Source organism: Nymphaea colorata, unplaced genomic scaffold (genome assembly GCF_008831285.2).
Source record: "Nymphaea colorata isolate Beijing-Zhang1983 unplaced genomic scaffold, ASM883128v2 scaffold0001, whole genome shotgun sequence".
Taxonomy (NCBI): Eukaryota; Viridiplantae; Streptophyta; class Magnoliopsida; order Nymphaeales; family Nymphaeaceae; genus Nymphaea; species Nymphaea colorata.
The window spans coordinates 1000512-1024653 of record NW_022204507.1 but is presented as its reverse complement, the minus strand read 5'-3'; the positions used below and the strand labels follow the sequence as shown (position 1 = coordinate 1024653).

The following is a 24142-nucleotide window of genomic DNA, read 5'->3' as shown; positions in this document are numbered from 1 at the left end:
GACACAGAAGGATCATCAGAAGAAAGCAGGCCAGCATTCACAAGGTGGACGGACACGGGTAAAGCGCCAACACTTTGCGGGCAGGACAAGGTCTTATGAGAGGTGGGATGACCGAACTTTCAGACGGAACTAGCCTACCCGTAGTGAGGCCACACAGGGGTCAGTGGCCACTCCGACTTCTCAGAAGTGCCCCACTTGTTCTCGTGTGCACCCCGGGAAGCCGTGCTATCGGGTGACTGGGGCTTGTTTACACTGCAGAGGTATGAGACACTTCATCAAGGATTGCCCGTTGAAGAAAGAAAGAGAATTGAAGAAGCCTGAAACCGGTTCTTCTAGCGCATGACAGACGTCTGGACGTGTCTATGCTACTACTGTGGAGGAGCTCCAGGCACACGACCTCGTTGAAGGTACTTTACTTGTCAGTTCTCATATTGCTAGAGTGTTATTTGATGCAGGAGCGACGCATTCTTTTATATCTAGTCGATTTGCTACCTCACTAGAAGTGTCGGCTAGAAGAATGTCGTATGTTTTAAAAGTTGTTAGCCCGATGCATGCTCAAGAGTCGTGTCGCGAGCATCTTCCTGATGTGGACGTGGAAATCCATCAACTTCACCTACCCGCACAGTTGGTGATCCTAGGTCTCAGTGAGTTTGATGTGATTTTGGGTATGGATTGGTTGTATGCGCATTATGCCATTATAGATTGCAGGAAGAAGCAGATACAGATGTTGACTAATGAGATGTAGCCTGTGGAATTTCATGCTCGTAGGGCCAGTTGAACTGATAAGATAATGGTGTCTGCATTGAAGGCTAAGCGATGAATAAAAAGTGGAAGCGTTGCCTTCTTGGTCAATGTGTTGATCAATGAGGCTGAACAGATGAAATTGCAGGATGTTGCCGTGGTGAGTGAGTATCCTGATGTGTTTTCTGAGGAATTGTCGAGTTTGCCTCCAACTCGAGAAGTGGAGTTCAAGATAGAGTTGTTACCAGGGACAACTCCTATTTCTAAGGCACCCTACCGTATGGCACCAGCAGAGTTAGAAGAGTTGAAGAAGCAACTGCAGGAGCTCTTAGACAAGGGCTTCATCCGACCTAGTGTGTCACCTTGGGGAGCACCTGTATTGTTTGTGAAAAAGAAAGATGGGACTATGTGCTTGTGCATACATTATCGCATGTTGAATCAAGTCACCATCAAGAATAAGTATCCGCTTCCAAGAATTGAAGACTTGTTTGATCAGCTTAAGAATGCAAAGGTTTTCTCTAAGATCGATCTGAGGATAGGCTACCATCAACTCTTGATACGAGATGAAGATGTTTCTAAGACTGCTTTTTGAACCAGGTATGGGCATTATGAATTCAGGGTCATGCCTTTTGGGTTGACTAATGCTCTCGCAGCGTTCATGGACCTCATGAATCGGGTTTTCCAAGAGTTCTTAGATCGTTTTGTTATTGTGTTTGTTGATGATATTTTGGTGAACTTAGAGAGTGAGGCAGAGCACAGAGACCACTTGAGAAGTGTGTTGGGTCTTTTGCGCAAGCATAAGCTTTACGCCAAATACTCAAAATGTGAATTTTGGCTAGAGAAGGTAAACTTTCTGGGTCATGTGATCTCGAAGGATGGAGTATCCGTCGATCCGGCTAAGGTGTCAGCTGTTCAGGACTGGAGGACACCTTGCAGTGTAACTGAGGTTAGAAGCTTTTTGGGATTGGCAGGATACTATCGCAGGTTCATACAACACTTTTCGAAAATAGCTACGCCCATGACTAAACTATTGAGAAAAGGAGTGAAGTTTGTGTGGAATGAAGAGTGTGAGAAGAGTTTTCAAACTCTGAAGGTCAAGCTTACTACTGCCCCTATTTTGACGCTTCCATCAGGTCATTCTGGTTTTGTGGTGTACACTGATGCTTCGGGGATCGGATATGGTTGTGTGTTGATGCAACATGACCATGTAGTGGCTTATGCATCAAGGCAGTTGAAGGCCCATGAGCAACACTATCCCACTCATGATTTGGAGTTGGGAGCAGTTGTGTTCGCATTGAAGATGTGGAGACACTATCTTTATGGTGCAACATTGGAGGTGTTTACAGATCACAAGTCCTTGAAGTATATATCATCGCAAAGGGATCTCAACTTGAGGCAAAGAAGATGGATCAAATATTTAAAGGATTATGATTTCACCATATCGTATCATCCAGGCAAGGCGAATGTGGTGACAGATGCATTAAGCAGGCATGCCAAGGTGGCAATGTGCAGTATGTTGACTCGTTCTTGGACATTATTGCAAGATGTGATAGCTTGGCAGCCTTACATTTGTGATGAGAACAAGGCAATGATGACGACCTTGATTCGGCATCCTTTGATGGAAGAACTTGTAATGAAACAAAAGGAAGATCCAGAGTTTGCTAAGAACATGGAAGAAAGCAAGAAGACAGATTCTCTTTGGCATCAAGATGAAGATGGGTCATTGCGGTTTCGGCAGAGATTATGGGTTCCTAGAGATGAAGGGGTGAAGCGTCTGTTGCTTGATGAAGCTCACAAATCTAAGTTTTCTATTCACCCTAGCAGTACAAAGATGTTTCAAGATATGAGAAGAAATTTTTGGTGGCCTGGAATGAAGCGTGAAATTGCAGAATATGTGGCAAAGTGCTTAGTTTGCCAACAGGTAAAAGCAGAGCATCAGCGGCCAGGAGGCTTGTTGCAAAGAATCGATATTCCAGTGTGGAAATGAGAAGATATTACGATGGATTTTGTGGTTGCCAATCAGAATCAGTCAATCATTGGAAAGTCTCACAGAGTTGTATATTGGCGAGATAGTGAGATTGCATGGAGTACCAAAGTCTATCATTTCGGATCGAGATCCGCGTTTTACCTCTAGGTTTTGGGGGCAATTACAGAGGGCTTTGGGTACCAAGCTTAAGATGAGCACAGCATTCCATCCCCACATTGATGGGCAATCAGAGAGGACTATTCAAACCTTAGAAGACATGTTGCGTGCATGTGTCTTAGAGTGGAAAGGAGAATGGGACAAACATATGAAACTGGCAGAATTTACTTATAATAACAGTTACCACTCTAGTATTGGGATGGCACCGTTTGAGGATTTGTATGGAAGGCCGTGCAGATCTCCAGCTTGTTGGACCGATTTAGGTGATGGCAAGATCGAAAACCCTTTGGTATTTCAACACTACACCGACCAAGTGAAATTGATAAGAAAGAAGTAGTTAACTGCTCATAGTAGACAAAAAAGTTATGCTGACATTCGTCGTAGAGAATTGGCTTTTGAGGTGGGTGATCAAGTGTTTTTAAAGATTTCTCATACTAAAGGTGTTTTTTGCTTTGGTGCGAAGGGAAAATTGAGCTCGAGGTTCATAGGACCTTTTGAGATATTAGAGAAGATTGGAGAGGTGGCATACAGATTGGCGTTACCACCAGATTTGAGTCACGTTCATGACGTCTTCCATGTTTCCATGCTTCAAAAATACATACCAGATCCGACACATGTGATTGATTTTCAAGGTATTCTAGTACAAGATGATTTGACAATGGAAGAACAACCCATTAGAATTGTGGATCATCGAGAGCAAGTGCTTCGCACTAAAATAATTCCTTTGGTGAAAGTGGAATGGCAGTACCATGGGTTGAAAGAGAGTACATGGGAGCATGAGGAGGACATGCGGAAGCAATATCCACACTTGTTCTTGCATTGAGGTATGAACTAAATTTCGAGGACAAAATTTTCTTTTTTAGGAGGGTAGGATGTAACGCTCGTTGGTTTTGGCAAGTCGGGTCGAGTTAGGGTCCAGACCCGGACCCGACCCCCACTCGTGTAAGGAGCCCGACGCGAGGTCCTTCTCCCTCGCCTTTCCCATTTTCCTCCTTCGTCGTTCTCCTGGCGGTCTCCCGTGACAGCGCAGAGGGAGAAGAAGTGGCAGTCGGTGTGGTGGTGGCTGGAACGGCGACGGCGACGGAGGTGGCAGCAGCGACTACGGTGGCGGCGGCTTGGTAAACCCCCTCTCTCTCTCGTGCGATTTTCCCTTCTCTGCCACTCATGCCCTCTTGTTTTTTTTCTCTGCCGCATGTCCCCTCTTCTTCTCTCTCGCCACTCTCTTTCCCCTTTTCCGCTGGTTCTCTACCACTCGACCCTCTTCTCACTCACCCGCACTCCCCCACCTGCTCTTTCTCTCTTTTCTCACCCCCACTGCCGTTTTCCCCCTTGACCGAACCCCTCCTCTCTCTGTCTCTCCTCTCAGTCAGCATCCCTTTTCTCTTGTTCATTTCAGCTTTTCCCACTACTACCGTGGGTCTCTCCTAGCAACAGATTTTGTGTTGAACTTTATTTGGACGTGTGTTGACTCTTTTTATGGCGTTTTGGGGTTGGATTGCAGTTTAGGGACGTTTTTTCCCTCTTACCAGCTAGTAGGGCATGTGGTGAGCAGTGGCAGCAAGCAATCTCGAGCATTGTTACTTGATCGGACGTGTGAAGTGGTTGCTAGAAGGGTTGTAGCAGTTTGGATGCTTGTTTTGGGGTGAGCGATACCTAATCAAGCTCAAAGTAATGAATATTATCTTCTAAAGCATGTATAATTATTGTTCGAGCATGCTAGAGCTTAGAATTGATGATTTTGGGACGCATGTTAGTGATTTTGTTTTTGGGGGACACTTAGGATTTGAGTTGGAAAGTAATGATTCATGTATTTAATGATCGTTTAAGCATGATGGATTAATTTTCGAAGCATGAGGGAAGCATGGTAGAAATTGTGAGGTTGTGGGGAAGATTTAGAACCGTCTTAGGGAGTGTAGCGCATACTTCTATGAACGGGTGTATCATGAAGTTAATTAGGGAAAATATACGTATTTGGATGTGACTTTGGGGTTGATGTCTTAATTAAAGAACGCTATTGAGGAAGGAATTAGTGATGGATTGATTGATGGTTGAGGGTTTTGATATTTTGAGGCAACGTCAAGACATAAAGGAGGAGGCCTATTGGAGACCTTGTTGGTCGACACTACCTGTCGACACCCTCTTGAGGCGACGACACGTGCCTCAAGGATTTTATTTTGTATTTGTTTGTTTTTGTTTGAATTGTGTAGGTATCTAGTAGAAACCTTATTCTTGTTTATGTTTGCAGGTGCACCGGGCACGTCCCGTCGACCTTGAGTTCGAAGCTTGAGGCATTTTGAAGAATTTGGTGAGCGCGCCACAGGTATGGCGACATTCCAGGCAAATCCCTGCCTGAGGCAAATGTGTGATTGTTTGCTCCTAGGATCAAGGGATCCTAGGATTGTGATGTTAATTGATTGACTGCTTTGTGAATGAGTATATGTATGTTGCTTATATGATATGAATGGGTTAGAAAGATTATTAGTCATTTGTTTTGAAAATGTTACACATTGGCATGTGCATGCTAGAATTGATATCTGTTTAGGACAGATGAGGCAGGGTATCGAGTCGAGTGTCTCCTCGACTCTAATTGTGTATTAGAAAGCATCATAGAATGATAACTACATAAGACAGCTACGAGCCAACCGCAGATCGAGACTACTCTCTGTAGATTGGCTAAGTTTTTCAAAGAGGTGATTGACGTGATTGATGTAATGATTGATATGAATGTGTACGTTGTTGCATATGCATTGCCATGGGCAACGATGCAAATGGATGAAATAGAGGGTAGTTGTACCCGTACTGTATGACGGCTAGCAATGACTATTACTGTATGTATAGACCTGGTGTGGAGGCATTGGGAGGTGTAAGTGCACTCGTAGGGTGTATTAACCTCATGTGCTAGCCAGTCATTTTGTGAATGAGTAATGATAATGATAAAAAAAAAACGAAAGGATAAGAGATGAGAGGCCAGTGGGATGTGGCTATGTGTTTGGGTGACGTCCCCTTTTTTTTTCTGCATCTGGTCTCGCCTGTCAGAGCGCAGGCGGTGCAAGGCCCCAGGGTTCTGTTGTGTGTTGTGCTTGGAGCGTTGGGCTCCCGCCTTCTCAACCTGGGTGTCCTAGGGAGGGCTGAGTATCTCACATTGGACTTCACACATCCAGGGATGAGTGCTCTACCGCTGCAGCGGGTAAAATGGATCCATACTGTTATGGGCCACCACAGGGGGTTGTCTCTCGGCTGTAGGCCGCCCACGGTGTACACGTGCCTGTGTTGCACCCACAGGAACTGTTAATGCACTAAAGTTAATGAAAATGTAATGTGTATGATAGAATGCATGTGACTGACGTATATGTGAATGATATGAATGCAAGTGTTATGTTTAAGCATGCTTCGCATGTGACTGACGTTGTGTTAGTGTGGCCATCAAGTGGCTTTTATGTGTCGTACTCTGACATGACATGACGATAGATGGGTTGATATTTGTTCTTTTATTTGAGCCTTACTTGAGAGGGTTTGACATTTTCCTGGCTTGTTGCCATACTGCAAAGGCTGAGCCTTCAGTTGTTTTCTTTTTCAGGTTTTGGCGGACCCGGGGCAACAGGTTGAGCAGATGGCTGCACTCACGTCCTACTGGGGAGGTTTTGGGATTGTCGTTTGTAGTGCCGGCGCATCATGTTTTGGTTTTATTGATGTCTTCTTTTTGTTAGGCATCAATGTTATGATTTTGGGGCATTTTGGTCATGCATATAGATGTGAATTTGTATGGAATAAAATTATTATATAAATGAAAGTTCGCCCCATTGTTTTGAATTGTTTGGCTCATCGTCTTTTTGAATTGTTGCGTAGTCACACCTTGATGCTTTATGTTTAGAAAAAAAAAAAGTTTTAGGGTTAAAAGGGCGGGGTGTGACACTATCAACACTGCACTTATTTTTTTTGTCAAGATCTTTATAAAGCTAATTGAAGGAATTGATGAATTAACATATGACAATCATCAATTTTTAACCCGAGATCATATATCTCTTTGTATGTACACACTTTGATATATTTGACACATAACCATATGTAACTTTTAAATTCATGTTCTTTTTTGGTCATAGTAAAACATGTAACATACAATAAGGTCTTGCTGGTTTGCTTACAGTTTTGTGGATGAAGTAATTGTGTTATATTCATTGTTTGTAGGTACAAATAAGAATTGTAGTGATCTTTTGACTTTCTTTCTAGATTCAACAACGTACCAATTAGGTTGTGACACATTTTTTTTATATGCATTACATTTAGGTTGGTATATAATAAATTGTCTTAGTATGGCAAAGTAAAAAGTATGTTTTTCTTTTTTCAATTATACAACAATTGTTCATATTCCACTGCTTCTAGTACATCAAATGGAGAAGTACATATCAATTCTATAATCCCATCAAATGAGCATTTGTCTAGTCTATATGTATGATGGGCAGGCAAAAATCTTCGTGGGCCATGTAGCATTCCTTGTTACCATTTTCCAAACAATAAGATTGTATATCTTTTTGACATGACTTTCTAACTTTTCTTTTATACTTCATATTGATACTCTCGCAAGGAATTAAAAATTCAAGTGCAGTTGTTCTTGAAAAGTGGTTTTGAAGACAATTCATATGACTATGAGAAATTCTAGACCTAGACAAGAAATTGTTTTCTTGCTCAATTTGAGGAAATAATTTAAAAATAATGAACATATCATAATGAAACATTATTTATTTAATCTTTAATTTTTTATATTAAACTAGAGTGGGGAAATCCTTTTTGGAGAGGTTCCTTTTTTTAAAACCTTTTTGGAAAACATTTCGAAGATGATTGATCTCATGCATCCTATGTCACACGGTACCCGCACTGTACCGGTACGACACCGGTTCCGGTACGCTGGTGGGTACGCCAGGGGTGCAGCGTTGACCGCACGTGGAACGGTCAACGTACTATGCTTATTTTCGACCGTTGTTAGACTCGGTCAAAGTTGACCGAGTCTAAAATTGTCCATTTTAAATGTCATTGTTATTTTCATTTTAACGTTTTAAACCATTGTAACGTTAATTTTATCGAAACCCTTTTTCCCTTTTTCGAAACCCTTTCGTTTTCTTCTCTCACCGACGAAGGCAGGGCGGCGACTGGCGGTTGTAGGCGACGAATGGCGGCGGAAGTCAGTGACAGGCGATGGCAGCAGCGACCGGCGACGGCTGGAGGTGAATGACGACAGTATTTGCTCTTTTTTTCATTTTTTTCTCATTTTCTATCAAACTTCTGAGACTTCCATCGTCTCTAGTGCTGGCAGACGGTGCTTTTCACTGGCTGAGCCTTCTATCGTCTCTTTTTTTATGAATCATCTTTTATGTTGGTCGCCTGCAGTCGGTTCCTCTTTGTTGTTCGTTTTTTTTCTGTTCCCTCTTTTGTATGTAATGTAGAAATCTCTGTCTTTCTTTTGCTTGTGCTTATGCTTATGTTGTCGGCACATTTATTGATCTCTCATCTCACCACTCACAATCTCAGCCAGTGAAAAGTGGCTCTGCCCACTCCATCGCTGCCCACCATCTGTGCTTATGCTTCTGTTGTCAGCACATTTCTATTCCCTCTTTTGTTTGTGCTTGTGCTTATGCTTCTATTGTCGACACATTTTCTTTTCTGTTCCCTCTTTTATTTTAAACAGAGTAAATAGTCTATGAATGAATGTACAAATCTCTATTAATCTACCCACGATCACTGCACACATCCCCTCTTGCATATCTGTTTGTGCACATCCCCTCTTGCTTGGTGTCTATCTTTTATTCTTTTGATTAGGGCTTTCGATTTGTCCCTTTAATTGGCAGAATAGGGGGTCTTGATTGCTATCTCCGCTATATTCTTTTGATTAGGACTTTCGATCGTTGCTTAATTGGCATTTTGAGAGTCTATTAACTTCTCACTTTTCATATATCTTCTAGTTATGCTTTTGTCCTTCTATGTCCACTATCAAGATTCTTATGCATACCATTATGTTATCTTGCTAGGTGCTTTTCATATAAGTTGTAATGGCTGATAAAGGAAAAGAAACGATGCCTACAAGTGGAAGTGGAAATATGGCAAGCAACAGTAGTAGTGTTAATACCACAAAATTAGAGTTGGATAATCCATCTCAACCTCTTTGGCGGTATGTGAAAAAACTTGAAAAAGCAGTAGGTGGCGGTGGGAATATAATATTTTCTTGCAATTTCTGTAATAAGACGTTCACTGGCTCTTATACACGTTGCAAGACACATTTATTGCATATCCCTTGTTTTGGAATTCGACCATGTGAAAAAGTTAGCAAAGAATCGATGAAGCAACTCAAAAAAGAACACGATGCAGCTGAGACGAAGAAATCTTCAGCCAAGTCAAGTGAACTATTTGTTCCATCTTCAGCCAAGTCAAGTGAACTATCTGTTCCTCTTTATGCTATTGAAGAAGGTGAAGATGCTTCAAAGAAAAGAAAAATGAACATGGCAAGCAGGGATACCAAAAAATTAGAACAAGTATTCAAACTATGGGAAGGGCAGAGATGGATAGAAGAATCGAAAGGTTTTTTTTTGCAAGTTCACTTCCTTTTAATATAGCCAGAAGTCCTTATTGGAAAGATGTCGTTACAGGTTTGGCTAATTGCATTTTGAGTGGTTATGTACTCCCGAGTTCAGAAAAGTTGAGAACAGTAATTCTTGCAGAAGAGAAGGCAAATATCGAAAAATTATTAGAGAAGAAGAAATTTTCATGGAGACAATACGGAGTATCCATTGTTTCTGACGGGTGGACTGATATACAAAGACGGCCACTGATAAATTTTATTGATTATTCGCTTGATGGACCAATCTTCTTGAAATGTGTTGATGCATCTGGGGAGTATAAAGATGTTGAATATTTAAAGGAGTTATTTATAGAAGTCATCAAAGAAGTAGGTGAAGATAATGTTGTGCAAATTGTTACTGATAATGCTCCAGTTTGCCAATGAGCATGGATGAATTTGGCAAGTGACCCCAAGTATAGTCATATATTCTGGACTCCTTGTGTGGTACACAGTATAAATCTAGCTCTTAAAAGTATTTGCAACCCATCAAAAGATGATACAAATGCTGGTATATTGTGTTCATGGATTGAGGAGCTTGAGCATGATGTCAGAAACATCAGAAATTTTGTTGTAAACCACAACAATGTTCTTGCTATATTTAATAGACATTCTGATTTGAAATTGTTGAAGGTAGCAGAGACTCATTTTGCATCCATTATTGTAATGATAAAAAGAATAAAACATGTGAAACATGCATTAACACTTATGGTCACTGACAATGATTGGGAGTTTTATCAGAGTGATGACATTGTGAAGGCTCAACAAATTAAAAAATGTATTTTAGAAGATGAATGGTGGGATAAGATTTCATATTTTCTGCAGTTTACTGAGCCTATTTGGCAGATGTTGAGAGAAGTTGACAAAGAAGGGCCCATCCTTCATAGAGTTTATGATATGTGGGATAACATGATTGAAAAAATTCAAAACATCATTTTTAGACATGAGAAGAAGAATGTTGCACTTGATGATTCTGAGTTTTTCGATCATATGCATAAAATTTTAGTAAGAAGATGGAATAGAAGCAATAACCCTTTGCATTGTATGGCACACTCCTTAAATCCCAAATATTACGGACAAACATGGTTGGCAGGAGGCACTGGTCATGTTTCTCCTAATCGAGATCCAGAAATATCAAAAAATAAGGAGATATGTTTGGGAAGACTATATTCTGATTCTCATCGGTTGAAGATAATAAATAGTGAGTTTGTGAGCTTCTCTGGTGGAAGAAGTGATTCAGTACAAGCTGCAATAGCAAGAGATGAAGAAGATCCTGTTAATTTGTGGTTATGTTTTGGAGCAGCAACACCAAATCTTCAGCAACTTGCGTTGAAGTTATTATCTCAACCTGCAACTTCTTCTTGTTGTCAAAGAAATTGGAGCACTTATTCTCAAATTCACAATATCAAGAGAAATAAGCTAACTAGCAAGCGAGCAGAAGATTTAGTTTATGTCCACTCCAACCTGCAAATACTTCAGATGCTTATAGGTATTTCTTTCTTTTTGTATCTTTGATATGTATACATAATTAGTTAATTACATTTGTATATTATGTTGGTTGTTTAAAGTTAATATTCACTTAAAACTTATAACTTAAATCATATTTTGATTTTGTTGCAACTTGCAGTTCAGGATCATCCAAGTATTGGGATGTTAATCCAGAGGACATTGACGTGGACCTTGAAGGAGAACATGATTTGCATGCTCTTAATATGGACCTTACAGAACCTGTTGCTCCTTCTAATCTTGATGATGTGACTGAGGATAACAAGAATCAAGAAAGTTGATGTATTTTGTATGTCAATTATGCGACTGAGGAGAATGAAAATCAAGAAAGTTGATGTATTTGAGAATGAAGACTGATAAATTTTGGATCATGATATATGTTATTGTGTTTGTAATTTTTGATATATATATGTGCGAATGTATTATTCTGTTTGAATTTTTTTGACATATATATATATATATATATATATATATATATATATATATATATATATATATATATATGTGTGTGTGTGTGTGTGTGTGTGTGTGTGCGCTTGTGTGTGTACGGCCGTATCCCCGCACCCAAGTTTTTTGAAAATGGTCCGTACCTGCACCCACACCGGTACCCGTACCTATGTAACATAGCGTGGATCTAAAACATAGTGGTGCACATTTTGAGTTTCTCATCCTCTAAAGATGCCCCAGTGTAGCAATCAAATTTGATGATGCCCAAATATGAGGTTAGATATTAGAATGTTAAAATATCTAGCCACCATTTGATGAAGATAAAATTTGATGAAATTCAAGAATTTATATATGTTTATAATTGGAAGTACAAGGATGATTCATGGGTAGAATTTCTTGAGATGCAAACCATTTATAGGACCTAGAAGTTCTACACCATCAGCCTATATGAGTTTCTAGGTAGAACTTCCTTGACTACATGAAGACCTTTTCAATTAGGTGCTCATTTGCCATGAGACATGTCCTTTAAGGGAATAATTGACTTGAGAACCAAGTCATTCACTTTGAACTTTTTTTCAAGTATGAACTTGGCCAAGTGACGAGCCATATGCTGACTGTATGACTCTACATGTTTGGCTGTTTTTCATCTTTCTCTCATCTAGCATATCAACTTGTTCCAGCCTTTGTTGTTGGTAGTGATCAAGTAGAAATTCTATTAATGCTGTAGACTTGAAGGCCGACTTCAAGACTTGCAAAGGTAAAACTATATCTGTGCCATATAGTAACTCTAATGGTGTACTATTAATTGGGGGTCTGGATGGTGGTGTGAGAGGTCCAGAGTGCATCATAAATTTTTCAATGCCAATCTCTACTTGTTTCTACTGTTCTTTCCAAGATACAGATGAGAATCTTGTTTGTGGCTTCAGCTTGTCCATTGCCTTGAGGGTAATAAAGAGCTAACAAGTGATATTTAGTGCGAAACTTGGCACAGAAATCCCTCATTCGTTAATTCTTAAAATGGCTGCTGTTATCAGCCATGATATCAGGAGATACTGCAAACATAAAAGAAAGTTTTTTTGTATGAAGGAGACCACATGCATTCCTTACGCAGTTTGAAGAGTGACAACTTCCACCCACTCGGTAAGTATTCTGCTGTGGCCAGGAAGTACTTATGAGTTATGACCATGTGAAGCTAACAGGTTGATAGGGGCCGACCACATAAACTCGGATGTCCCAAGCGAAAACCTTGCAAGGGTGATGAAGATCATCTTGCATTTGAAAGAAGATCAATTATATTCGGCTTCCGTAATTATTTTTTGCTTCTCTCTTATTGTTACATTCCTGCACTTCATTGCTAGTGAGCCTGTTCTTATGAGCTCTGCAGCTGCTAACTCAATCAAAGTGAACTTCCTTCTTATATGTGTTTGTCATATGCTTTCCATCCGCAATAATTGTTGATATAGAGTCCATGTAGGCATGAGACTCACTTGTAGGCGGCAATTGCTTGCAGCCAAACATTTTTTGTGAACAATGTTCATGGTTTAACAGTTGTGTCATATTATATTTTTCAAGTATATTAACTGGAACAAGTTTTTTTTTATTTCTAGTTGTGGATATTTGATACCAGTGATGAAGAGGGCCATTGTCTCCTAACAAGGGAGCTAGAAGCTGCATGCTTGTGTCTAAACAAGAGGCCTCCTCAAGTATGTCAACCTACTTTGTTTTCTACGTTTTCGATAGAGTGCCTATGTTGTTTTAATTGAAAGAAAAACACATTTAGTTCATGCCATTTAGTTAGTTCACTCTTTCTTTTCCTTTGGGATGATTATGTTGTTTTGTTGAAAGAAAAACAATTTTAGTTCAACCTCATTTGTGTATTGAATGACAATTGCCAAAGTTAGAACTTCTCTTTTTTCTTGTGTATGTGGTATGTGATGTATGTGGAAGTTTTTGCAACATGAATGCTCTCTCTCTCTCTCTCTCTCTCTCTCTCTCTCTATATATATATATATATATATATATATATATATATATATATATGACTACTCTTTCTAATCACTCGAGATGGGCCTTTTTTGTGGAAATGTACAGCAGCACTCTAGGCCAATCACTGAAGAGACTCGTTCTTTTCGAGAGATGTGCTGAACCAAACTTGCAATCACTTAGTGAAAATTTTTAAATAAGATTAGATATGCCCCAGTGTTCTAATATTGAGAGGTATTTTCCCTAATTTTCCTGCAAATTTCTTCTTAAATTATTCTTTTTTCCTCATCTGCAAATTCCTTCATTCAAGTGAAATATAATTGGTTAGCTGTTTCTGATAGAAATCTAGCACCAATATCTGTAACCAGAAAACAGTACTCACGCAGGAAGATAGAGAGAGAGAGAGAGAGAGAGAGAGAGAGAGAGAGAGAATGAAAACAAAAAGAAGATGAGGAGAAGAAGCCGTAGCCAAAATGGTTTGCACGGCCTCTATTTATAATCCCATTTCCAGAATTCTAAGAGTCTCCAATCGTAGAATCTTAGGAGATTTCACAAGCTCCAAGGACATTAATTACATCATAGAAACCTAAGAGACTTCACATATTACAAGGATATTAACTACAACATAGAATCCTAGGAGACTCTTCACATGTTACAAGGACATTAAATATCTTAACACATTCTACAAGGAGGTGGAATCCTAAGAGGCTCCTCTTCAACGTGCTGGTGAAGAATTTATATTTTAACACCCTCCCTCAAGTTGTGCATGGTTTTGCACCATGTACAACTTGCCTTTTAGAAACCAGAATTGTTCTTTTGTTAATCCTTTTGTAAATAAGTCTGCAACCTGTTCATCTGTACGAATATAAATAGGCTGAATCTACTTGTCTTCCACCTTTTGTCTAACAAAGTGTTGATCAATTTCAATATGCTTTGTTCGACCATGTTGTATGAGATTAAAGGCAATGTTAATAGCGCTTTGATTATCGCACATTAACATTGACATTTTAATCTTTTCTCCAATGTCTTCTAGCAAATGTCTAACCCATGTAACTTTAGCAGTACCTGCAGCCATGCATCTGTATTCAGCTTCAGTGCTGGATCTCGCTACTGCCTTTTGCTTTCGACAATTCCAAGACACAAGATTATGTCCAATGAAAATACAAAAACCAGAAATGGGCTTTCTTTGATCGGGATCTTCAGCCGAATCTGCATCTGTGAATGTCATAAGTTGATGTCCAGTAGTTATATTTTCACTCTTACCATAAAAACTAAGCCATCTCATGCTGTCCCTTTAAGATATCTTAATATTCTTTTGACAACATCCATGTGAGTATCTCTAGGTGCATGCATAAATTGAGATACTTGATTCACAACATATATAATATCTGGTCTAGTAAATGTAAGATATTGAAGTGCCCCAACAATACTTCGATATTGCGTAGGATCTTCATATAACTCCCCATCCTGAGCACTTAGTCTTTGATTTAGAACACTAGGAGTTCCAACAGGCTTACAGTCAGACATACCTGACTTTTTCAGCAAATCCAACGTGTATTTCTATTGTGTCAATGTGAGGCGATTATTGTGCCTATCAATCTCCACTCCAAGAAAGAATCGTAAATCACCAAGCTCTTTCATTTTGAAGTTTTGCATCATCAAAACTTTAGCTTCTTCTATGTGTTTTTCTGAATTGCCTGTGATAACAATATCAGGAACATATATAAGAAGTAAAGTAAATATGTTTTCCTTTCGATAAATGAAAAGAGAGTGATCTAAAGGACATCTCCGAAAACCACATTCTTGAATCTTGCAGGAGAAACTGTCAAACCACGTACGTGAGGCCTGTTTAAGTCCATAAATAGATTTTCTTAGTTTGCAAACCCATGCATGAGAGTCTCCTTTCGTGTATCCTGGAGGTTGTTCCATATATACTTCCTCCCTTAAATCACCATGAAGAAAAGCATTCTTCACGTCCATTTGATGTAGTCTCCATCCATATTCAACTGCCAATGATATAATCACGCGAATTGCTCCCATTTTGATCACAAGGCTGAATGTCTCATCATAATCTTCTCAATATTTTTGTGTAAACCCTTTTGCTACTAACCTTGCTTTGTGTCTTTCTATGCTGCCGTCAGGTTTGTATTTAATTTTGTATACCCATTTGGAGCCCACTACGTTCTTTTGATCTCCCATGTTCCACATTCATGCAAGGCATCCATTTCTTCTTTCATAGCCTTTCTCCAATGATATGATTTTGATGCTTGATCAAATGAAGTATGTTCTTCCTCCTTGCCAACTTTTGTCATGAATAACTGAAAATCAAGTGATAAAGAATCATAGCTAACCCACCTGTGAATGAGATGACGAATGCGTTGGGATCTTCTAAGGTGGGGCGTGTTGTCTTCTTCACTGTGAGCATCTTTGTCCCTTAGTAGTCGATTGCAGATAAGACCCAAATACCGATGTGCATCGTTGCTCTGTTCTTCATTATTGCTTTCGTGATGACATGATGACTGTGTTGGATCTTCTTGATTTTTACTTTGAGCCATATCCGATGGTTGTATTGCTCTCTCTGGATCTTCATTTTGAGGCACATCATTTTCTATAACAGGATCTGCATTGAATAACTGTGTACTGGTCCAGGGATTATAAGATTCAATGGTCATAGGCATTTCATTTGTATCATCAAAACTATGTTCATGAAAAATGACATTTCTTGAAGTTTTGATACGTTTAGTTGTTGGATCATAGCATCGAAAACCTTTATAATCATCAGCATATCCAACGAATCTACATTGAATAGCTTTGTCTTGAAACTTGTTCCTCAAGGCAGCATCAACGTGAACATAGCATACACAACCAAAAACCTTCAAGTTCTTGTAATCAGGTTGTTTGCCTAAGAGTGTAAAATATGGCAATTTAGATATCAAGAGTGTCATAGACAAACAATTTATTATGTATACAGCAATATGGAAGGCTTCAGTCCACAAGGAAATGGGCACATTAGTATCATGCATCATGCTCATGGCGCTTTCAACTATATGTCGATATTTCCGCTCAACTAAACCATTTTGTTGTGGTGTGTAAGGACATGAAATTTGTCTAGTTATCTATTGTTCACGTAGAAATTCAATAAAATCAAGCAAAGAATATTTTCCCCCTCCATCACATTCAAAATGCACCACATTGGATGAAAATTTGGTTTGAATCATGACATAGAAGTTTCGAAATATGTGGGGTAATTCTGATTTGTGTTTCATGAAGTAAATCTAGGTGAAATGTGAGTAAGAGTCAATGGATAAGACATAATATTTTGACCCAGACATGGAATCAATAGGGGCTGGCCTCCATACATCAGAAAAAATAGTTTCAAAAGGTTTGGTAGCCATTTGATTTATATTATGGAAAGGTAAAACATGACTCTTACAAAGTCCACAACTCGAACATTTTTTGACACTTGAAGTAAGAGGTAAGCTTGATCTTGGAATGAGACTATCTGTGACAAGTTTTTCAATGAAATGTCGACCACAGTGTCCTAGCCGACTATGCCACAGATCAGACTCCAAAAATTGGTTAGGGCCCCTTTCTTTTGATTGAAAATGACAAGAACTTGACACTAATGGCGCATTATGAGAAAGTGAAAATGTCTTCAATCCTATATCAAAAGTGGATGAATCCTTGGGTAGACATTCCTTGAGGACGTACATATTCCCTTGACGCTCTCCTCTAGCGACCATTTTCTTCGTTTGGAGGTCCTTGACATAGACAGAAGAAGGTGTGAATTCAACAGAAGAGCTTGTATCATCAATGAGTTTAGAAATGGATATGATGTTCTTTTTGATATTGGGAGTAAGAACAACATTAGACAGTGATAGAGACGAGGATGACAATGGAATATGTGCATTTCCAATATGTGTAATGAGATGAGACTTTCCATCACCTGTTATAACGCAACTTCTACTGTAATGAGGGGATAAGTTAGTCAATTTACCTGCATTTCCAGTCACATGGGTAGCTGCACCTGAATCTAAGAACCATTCTCCCTGCTCATTTTGCTTTATAGTCATCTTTGAGAATGCAGTCATCAATAGCTGTTGCATATCTTCAACGGTGGATTTAGAACTTTGTCCTCCTTGTTCATAATCATGTCTTACCCCTTTGTTTTTATTTTGAGGATTAAACCAGCACTGTGCCTTCATGTGCCCTTTCTTGTTGCACTTAAAACAAATTGGTATTTTTCTTGAAGTATCCAAAGGAGACATACCTTGGTTATGTGGTGTTGGTAGAATGCCACGACCACCATGGTTGGAGTTCCCATGGCTCTTACCAAACTTTACATTCATAGCCAACACATTTTGAGAGTTCCCTTGATCAGTCATTTCAATGATTCTTTTCATATTCATTTCGTGTTGGAGAAGTTTACCTTGTAGTTTGTTGAAGGAAGGCAGAACAGGAAGGACCTCAAGAGCTGTAATAAAAGCATGATAATCATGCCCAAGTCCATTCAAGGTTTGCTGCAACTTTTCCTTATCAGAAATGTTATTTCCTGAGGTAGCAAGTTGGTCTGCGACGGCCTTAATATGCCCCAAATAATCCATGATAGACGTTGAACCTTTGCTCAAATTCTGAAATTCTTTCTTTAAGTACATAATTCGAGCTTTTGATATTTGGGAAAAGGTATCAGCAAGGGTTTCCCATAATTCTTCTGCAGTACAATCATCAGAAACTGAAAGTAACACTTGTTGAGATAAAGTGGACAAAATATACGCAACCAGACTTTGGTCACGTCTCATCCACACAACATGTTCAGGATTGCTGTCTTCATGAACAACAATAACTTCTCCTGCCTCATTTTTTATTTCCTGCAAAATGGATATTGGTGAAGCCTTTGTTGGACTATCGAGATGTCCAAAGAGGCCTTGACTTCTTATGAAAGGCATGATTTGCCTTTTCCAGATCAGATAATTCTCATGGTTGAGTTTTTCAGGGATAGGGTGAGGAAGAAAACTTGAGGACATGCCAGAATGCGAAAGGTTTTTCATGACAGCAGAAAGGAAGGGTATATAGGTAGAAGATAAGAGGGAAAGAAGACACGATATAACAAGATGTGTCCTTAGGTAAGCAAGAAGAAAAAGGAACAAGAATTACGCAAGAGCAAAGTAAATTAAGGATAGAAATAAGATGAGAAAAGAGTTCTAACCTGATCAGACCTGTTTGGGCATTTCGTTTGGTAGAGATAACGTAACCTGGCGCTCTGATACCATGATAGAAATCTAGCACCAATATCTGTAACCAGAAAATAGTACTCATGCAGGAAGATATATATATATATAGAGAGAGAGAGAGAGAGAGAATGAAAACAAGAAGAAGCTGAGGAGAAGAAGCCGTAGCCAAAATGGTTTGCACGGCCTCTATTTATAATCCCATTTCCAGAATTCTAAGAGTCTCCAATCGTAGAATCCTAGGAGATTTTACAAGCTTCAAGGATATTAATTACATTATAGAAATCTAAGAGACTTCACATATTACAAGGATATTAACTACAACATAGAATCCTAGGAGACTCTTCACATGTTACAAGGACATTAAATATCTTAACACATTCTACAAGGAGGTGGAATTCTAAGAGACTCCTCTTCAATGTGCTGGTGAAGGATTTATATTTTAACAGTTTCTTCTATGGCTCATAATCATTTAGACCATCCTTAATGCAGGTCCTGATGCTGCTTACTTTTTCCTTTTATTGCAAGGAAAATGGGAGAAATGATTTCACTTAACAAGCCATTAAAACTTTTGTCAATAAGAGGAATGGATGGAGCATCTTCTACGATACTGCCCTTTTCCAAAGTGTTTTCCACTTACCTGGTTAGATAGAGGGTAGTTCTGACACCTGCATAGAAAGTGCCCCTTATGTCCTAATGTCTATCTAATGTCATTTTAATATGGTCTACTTCATGTGCTTGTAGGCTTTCTGTTATATATAACAGTAACTTCCATGCTAGTGATGGCCATTTAAGTAGGGAAATGAGCATATTTCAATTTTCATCTACTAATTTTTTGCAAGAGTTTTCTTGAGTGTTAAGTAGCCCCATAAGTGATTATTGTTTGGAGATCATAACATGTGAATATCTTACTAACGCATACTCTTTTGCCTACATCCCACTAGAACTACTAATTATGTTCTAATTAAATATCTACTTTTTTCTTATTTATATCTGTTCTAATTAACATAGTTTACATATCTAGATAGTGAGAACTTAGACCAATCTACGATGAATTTAAACTTGTCTTTTTCCTCCAAGGAATCCACATATCTAGTTTATTGCAGATGTAACTTGATGGCAACTCGGATGAGGCAAAAGTAGCCATTTTGAAAATCTGACAAATTCCAGTTTTTAAAACATATACTCTTGAGAAACAACTTAGTCTTTGAGGTTGGTGGTGCTATTTGTTTTCTGGTTAGGTTCTACAGTTTTCAATTTCGTTGTCACTGAACAAACAGGTGAAGGGAAAAAGGTTCAGCAAGGTGTTATATGGTGGATATTGTTACTCATGGGGGGAGGAAGATGTTGATAAGAAAGCAGCGAGCAGCTTATTACAAAAAGGTCTAGATCGGTGATCCATTTCACCGGTATAGGCACCCAGTCCCCCACCATCACGACTGCGACAACATCGGAAAAGGCTAACATAACCAGTACATACGTATGGCGGTGCATGTAGTCACCGCATAGAATAGATATGCCGGTGAAAACTTTAACCGGTATTAGTCTACAGCAGTGAATGTTTCACTGCTATGTCACCGGCTATGATGTAGCAGTGAATTTTTATCACCTATTGGTTTCGTTTCTTTTTTTTTTAATCTAAATTTTCATAACTTTTTTTTACATAAACCATATAGAATTCTTGAAATAATATATAATCAGGCCAACTGGCATATGGAGAAAGTAAGAGAGAGAGAGAGAGAGAGAGAGAGAGTCATCATGCACAAAAATTATGCAAATTTATTCATTTTATGTATATTGTTTACATGACTGAATTAATAAAAGCATAGAAAAGAAATTCATGATTTCATCATGGAAGTAGCACTAACCCCAACCCGTCTAATATTCCTCTTTGGTGAATTTCCAACAGGAGAGAAACATTGTAAATGAATACAGTAAAATGACGCCAGACACTGAAAGAAATTATTACTTTAGAAAGCATCCCTACCCAATTAACAACACAAACCCTTTCTCCTGATGGTTCAACAGTAATTGGCTGCAAGCCGGATATCAGTTCAAGAAGAAGAATGCCAAAGCTGTAGACATCACCCTTTCCATTAAGGTGATTTGTCAAGTAATATCTGTCACAGACAAAAAAAGAAAAAAAACCAATGCCATATATCAGCAAACTTATACTGCTAGGACACAATAACAGAAATGCTAGAATTGACTCAAATACTCATCCTATCCACCTAAGAGAAATGAGCAACACTTAAGCTTCGCTCAGTTTTTTGCTTTACACGCTGCGTAGGCTCAGAAAGAGTCCCTGCCTTGTGTTGCAGATTACAGTAGAAAAGAAATATTCCATATCTCATCATTCTAAAGCCAAAAGAAACAGAACTCTGCTGAGATGCTAATGACAATTTTTTTTGTAGTTCTAAAAATTTGAATAATTTCAAATGGCATAGCAATGACTAATGGGGTGCTGGATGTGTCTTCATATATGCACTGCATGTGAATTATGCATAATTGCAAATAGACATAAATTTGTTCATGCATAAAAGTTAAAACTAATATGAAACAGTAAAATAATTGGATGCATATGGACAGGTGCTTGTATGACAAGCAAAGGTATATGGCAATGGTACCTAACATGTATATGTGCTAGGACCCAGAAACATACAACACCAGCACCATCAAGTACCAGCAATAACAAGGTAATGCTGAAAAATAAGGCACCCTTCTGATATTGGGCATCAGTTTGTGCTGTATTCTGCATGTGAAAGTTTGAATACATACTAAATTCCTTTCGTTTAAAGCAACAAACTCACTCTGGATCCAAATATCCATGACTACCTACAACCTTTTCATACCTCTGTGAATTATTTCAGGGTAGCATCCAGAATGTAGGTAATCGAGGCCTGCAATATTCATTGTTCAGAATATGCATATAATGAAGAATGAGATTGGAGAGAAAAAGAACACAGCCAAGAGGGACTGACCTTGTGCAACACCGAAAGCCACTTTAAACCTCTGATTCCAATCCAAGCAGTTGTGAGCAGCCTAAATCAAGAAGGCAGGTCATATTTAATGTTTGATGTTTGTTCCAGAGTATCATATTTCCGACACTTTTACAGCAATAGGAAAGGCTTAAAGAACATTTACCAAAATCATGACCAATTGATAATTTACCATTCTGATTCTATTTGGTAAAATAATCTGGCAAATTTCCAATCAAGTATTTGAACTGTAGCCTTATCTACTGGAAAAAAAAAAAACCTTTCTGTTTGGGTGCTAACTCTTTTCTAGTTCTGTGTTATGACACTGTAGCAGTTTCTATGTTAGAATTTGGAGGATTCATATATCGTTCATGCATGTAGGCATGCTTTCAAAATTCAAACATGCATATTTTTTTTGCTTAAGTAAATGGAATTTTGATCCTAGAGAACTTGAATACACCAATCATCTGTGTCAAGTATCGAAAGAATGTGCCTACAATTATGTCCAATCCAAACAATCTAAATTAGAACCATGAGAGCAAATATGTTCTCTCGTGAGAATTTTAGTTACTTCAATTAAAAAAGTTCACTCAAAAACGCTAGAAGAATAAAGCCAAAAAAAAAAAAATCCAAACATGTGCTTACCATTTGGATAAAATTTACAAACTGTAACAAGTGGACAGTGGTCTTGCTAGAGCAAATGCAATCACATGGATCCTAAATTGATAAAGAAAACGGTGCAGCAGGTGCCACAGGATTCCCACAACTTCAGAGCAATTTATTAAACCAAGAGGATCACAGTCAAAAGCATAGGATATGCTGAATTGGTTATTTGGAATTAAGCTACAACCTCCTTGCCTCAGAACTTCAGAAAGATATTGTATTTGTAAAGAATGAATATAATTCACCTACCTCAGTCTGGAATTCTTTGGATCCTTGCTTTGACTTACTAGAAAGCATCTTCACTGCCACGTTTTGTCCATTCTGTAGACACCCATGGAGCACTGGACCATAACCTCCTTCACGAATTTTTCCACTATAATCATTTGTGATCTTTATCACTTCCTCATGGGAGAATGCCTGACAGCCATTTGAAGACCCTACTTGTCTAGCAGTCTTGTCCATTGGTTGCTTATCTAGTGTAATTCAACCCATATACATACATGACAAACACTCAAAAAATGACCAGTGGTAATGGAGAGATAAATAGACCTGGTGACACGTCCAATGTGAATGGTTTTCCAGAATTCAAAGGAATGTTTCCACAAAACACCCAAAGATCATAAAGTTTACTCTTTGTCTGCATCTTGACTCTGTTGCCTCTTTCAATTTTAGTGCCCTCTTCAGATGAATGTTTAATTTATTTGCTTTCTACAAACAATCAAACAAATTAGGTTTTTGCCTTCCCAATTTATTTTGGTCTATAATCCTGCCAAAAGAAAAAAAAAAACTACGAAGTGTCGGCCCTTTTTTTTTCCCTAGAGCCTGGCGTGTAAGAATTTTTTTTTTTAAATCTAGCATGAGTAGGAAAAGTATAAATAGAAAAGCTCAAGTTTTTGCAAGTACTCCTATAAAATCTAAATTACTACCATTAATTAAAATAAATACATAAAAGCACAAACAAGGGCATCAATGGCCTTAGAAAGCATAGATCTTTGCTATTCAAACATCTGGCTAGAGGAAAATATGTATGTGTCGAAGATACTTATAGCAGTTGTTTGAAATATCATGTGCCCCTTGGCTATAAGCCTATAATACTTCCATATACCTGAAAACTTGGGTAATGCTGGTTTTCAAGAACTTGACAGTGTGTTCTTCTTCTTCTCCAATGCCCATTTGCAGAATGTAGTCCTTGGTGGGTCTGATACATCATCGGCTCCTGTGGTGTGGGCAATGGCAGAGTTGATGAGGAGACTTGAGCTGATGAAGCGAGTCCAGGATGAACTGCGACATAAGATCAAAGGCAAAGCCAAGGTGGATGGTAGCTGCGCCTCTGCAATAAAAATCGACTTCAGCAAGAGAATATTAGTTAAGAGAGGAAAGTTTGTGAACAAAAAAATTGACCTTTTTGGGTTAGATCAGTATGTTAAATGCTGATCAACGCTCAGCTAATGAAGCGTATCCAAGCCAATCTCAAGCTCTGTCCTTGGGTTAAGGAAGCCGACCTGAGCTCAAGCTTGTCGCCCCAAGCCTGACTCTTGCTCCATTACCTCTAGCTCCCTCAAGCTCAGGTAAGGTGCTCTGTTAAGAACTACTTACTGCTGCCGTTGTGATTGAAGGTATGACAAGAAGACAGGATACGTCTGGTCTGTTGTTTACCGAAGATGAAAAGAGAAACAATATAATCCCCTATACCTGATTTGCTGTCGTAAGTGCTTCTCACATATTTTTGGGTGTCATCTCTGCTATGTACGTGGGAACCTGTTCACACATACATACAAAATGAATTTTTCATACTGCGAACACATTTGTGTGCTCTAATTACACATGCAAGCATCAAGAATAAGAAACA

At 38.8% G+C, this 24142-nt stretch overlaps 1 protein-coding gene across 9 annotated transcripts in view; it reads right to left on the bottom strand.

Annotated features, from left to right (window-relative positions):
- Window positions 1-24142, bottom strand: part of LOC116267847 (senescence-induced receptor-like serine/threonine-protein kinase) — a 37983-nt gene that overhangs the window by 11013 nt on the left and 2828 nt on the right. For 5 of the 9 annotated variants that reach the window (XR_007572157.1, XR_007572158.1, XR_007572155.1 and 2 more), the window contains 4 exons: window positions 23695-24051; window positions 21634-23623; window positions 21505-21552; window positions 20640-20772 (listed from right to left, as the gene is read on the bottom strand). Coding sequence is in view for 1 of the 9 variants with exons in the window: in XM_050075325.1 (XP_049931282.1) it covers window positions 20762-20772; window positions 21505-21552; window positions 21634-21694; window positions 22543-22710; window positions 23399-23503 (393 nt within the window). In the remaining 8 variants the exon portion in view is untranslated. Of the gene's footprint in view, window positions 1-20476; window positions 20773-21504; window positions 21553-21633; window positions 23624-23694; window positions 24052-24142 lie in introns of those variants that run through there. The other 4 variants (XM_050075325.1, XR_007572161.1, XR_007572160.1 and 1 more) reach the window with 4 other exon arrangements.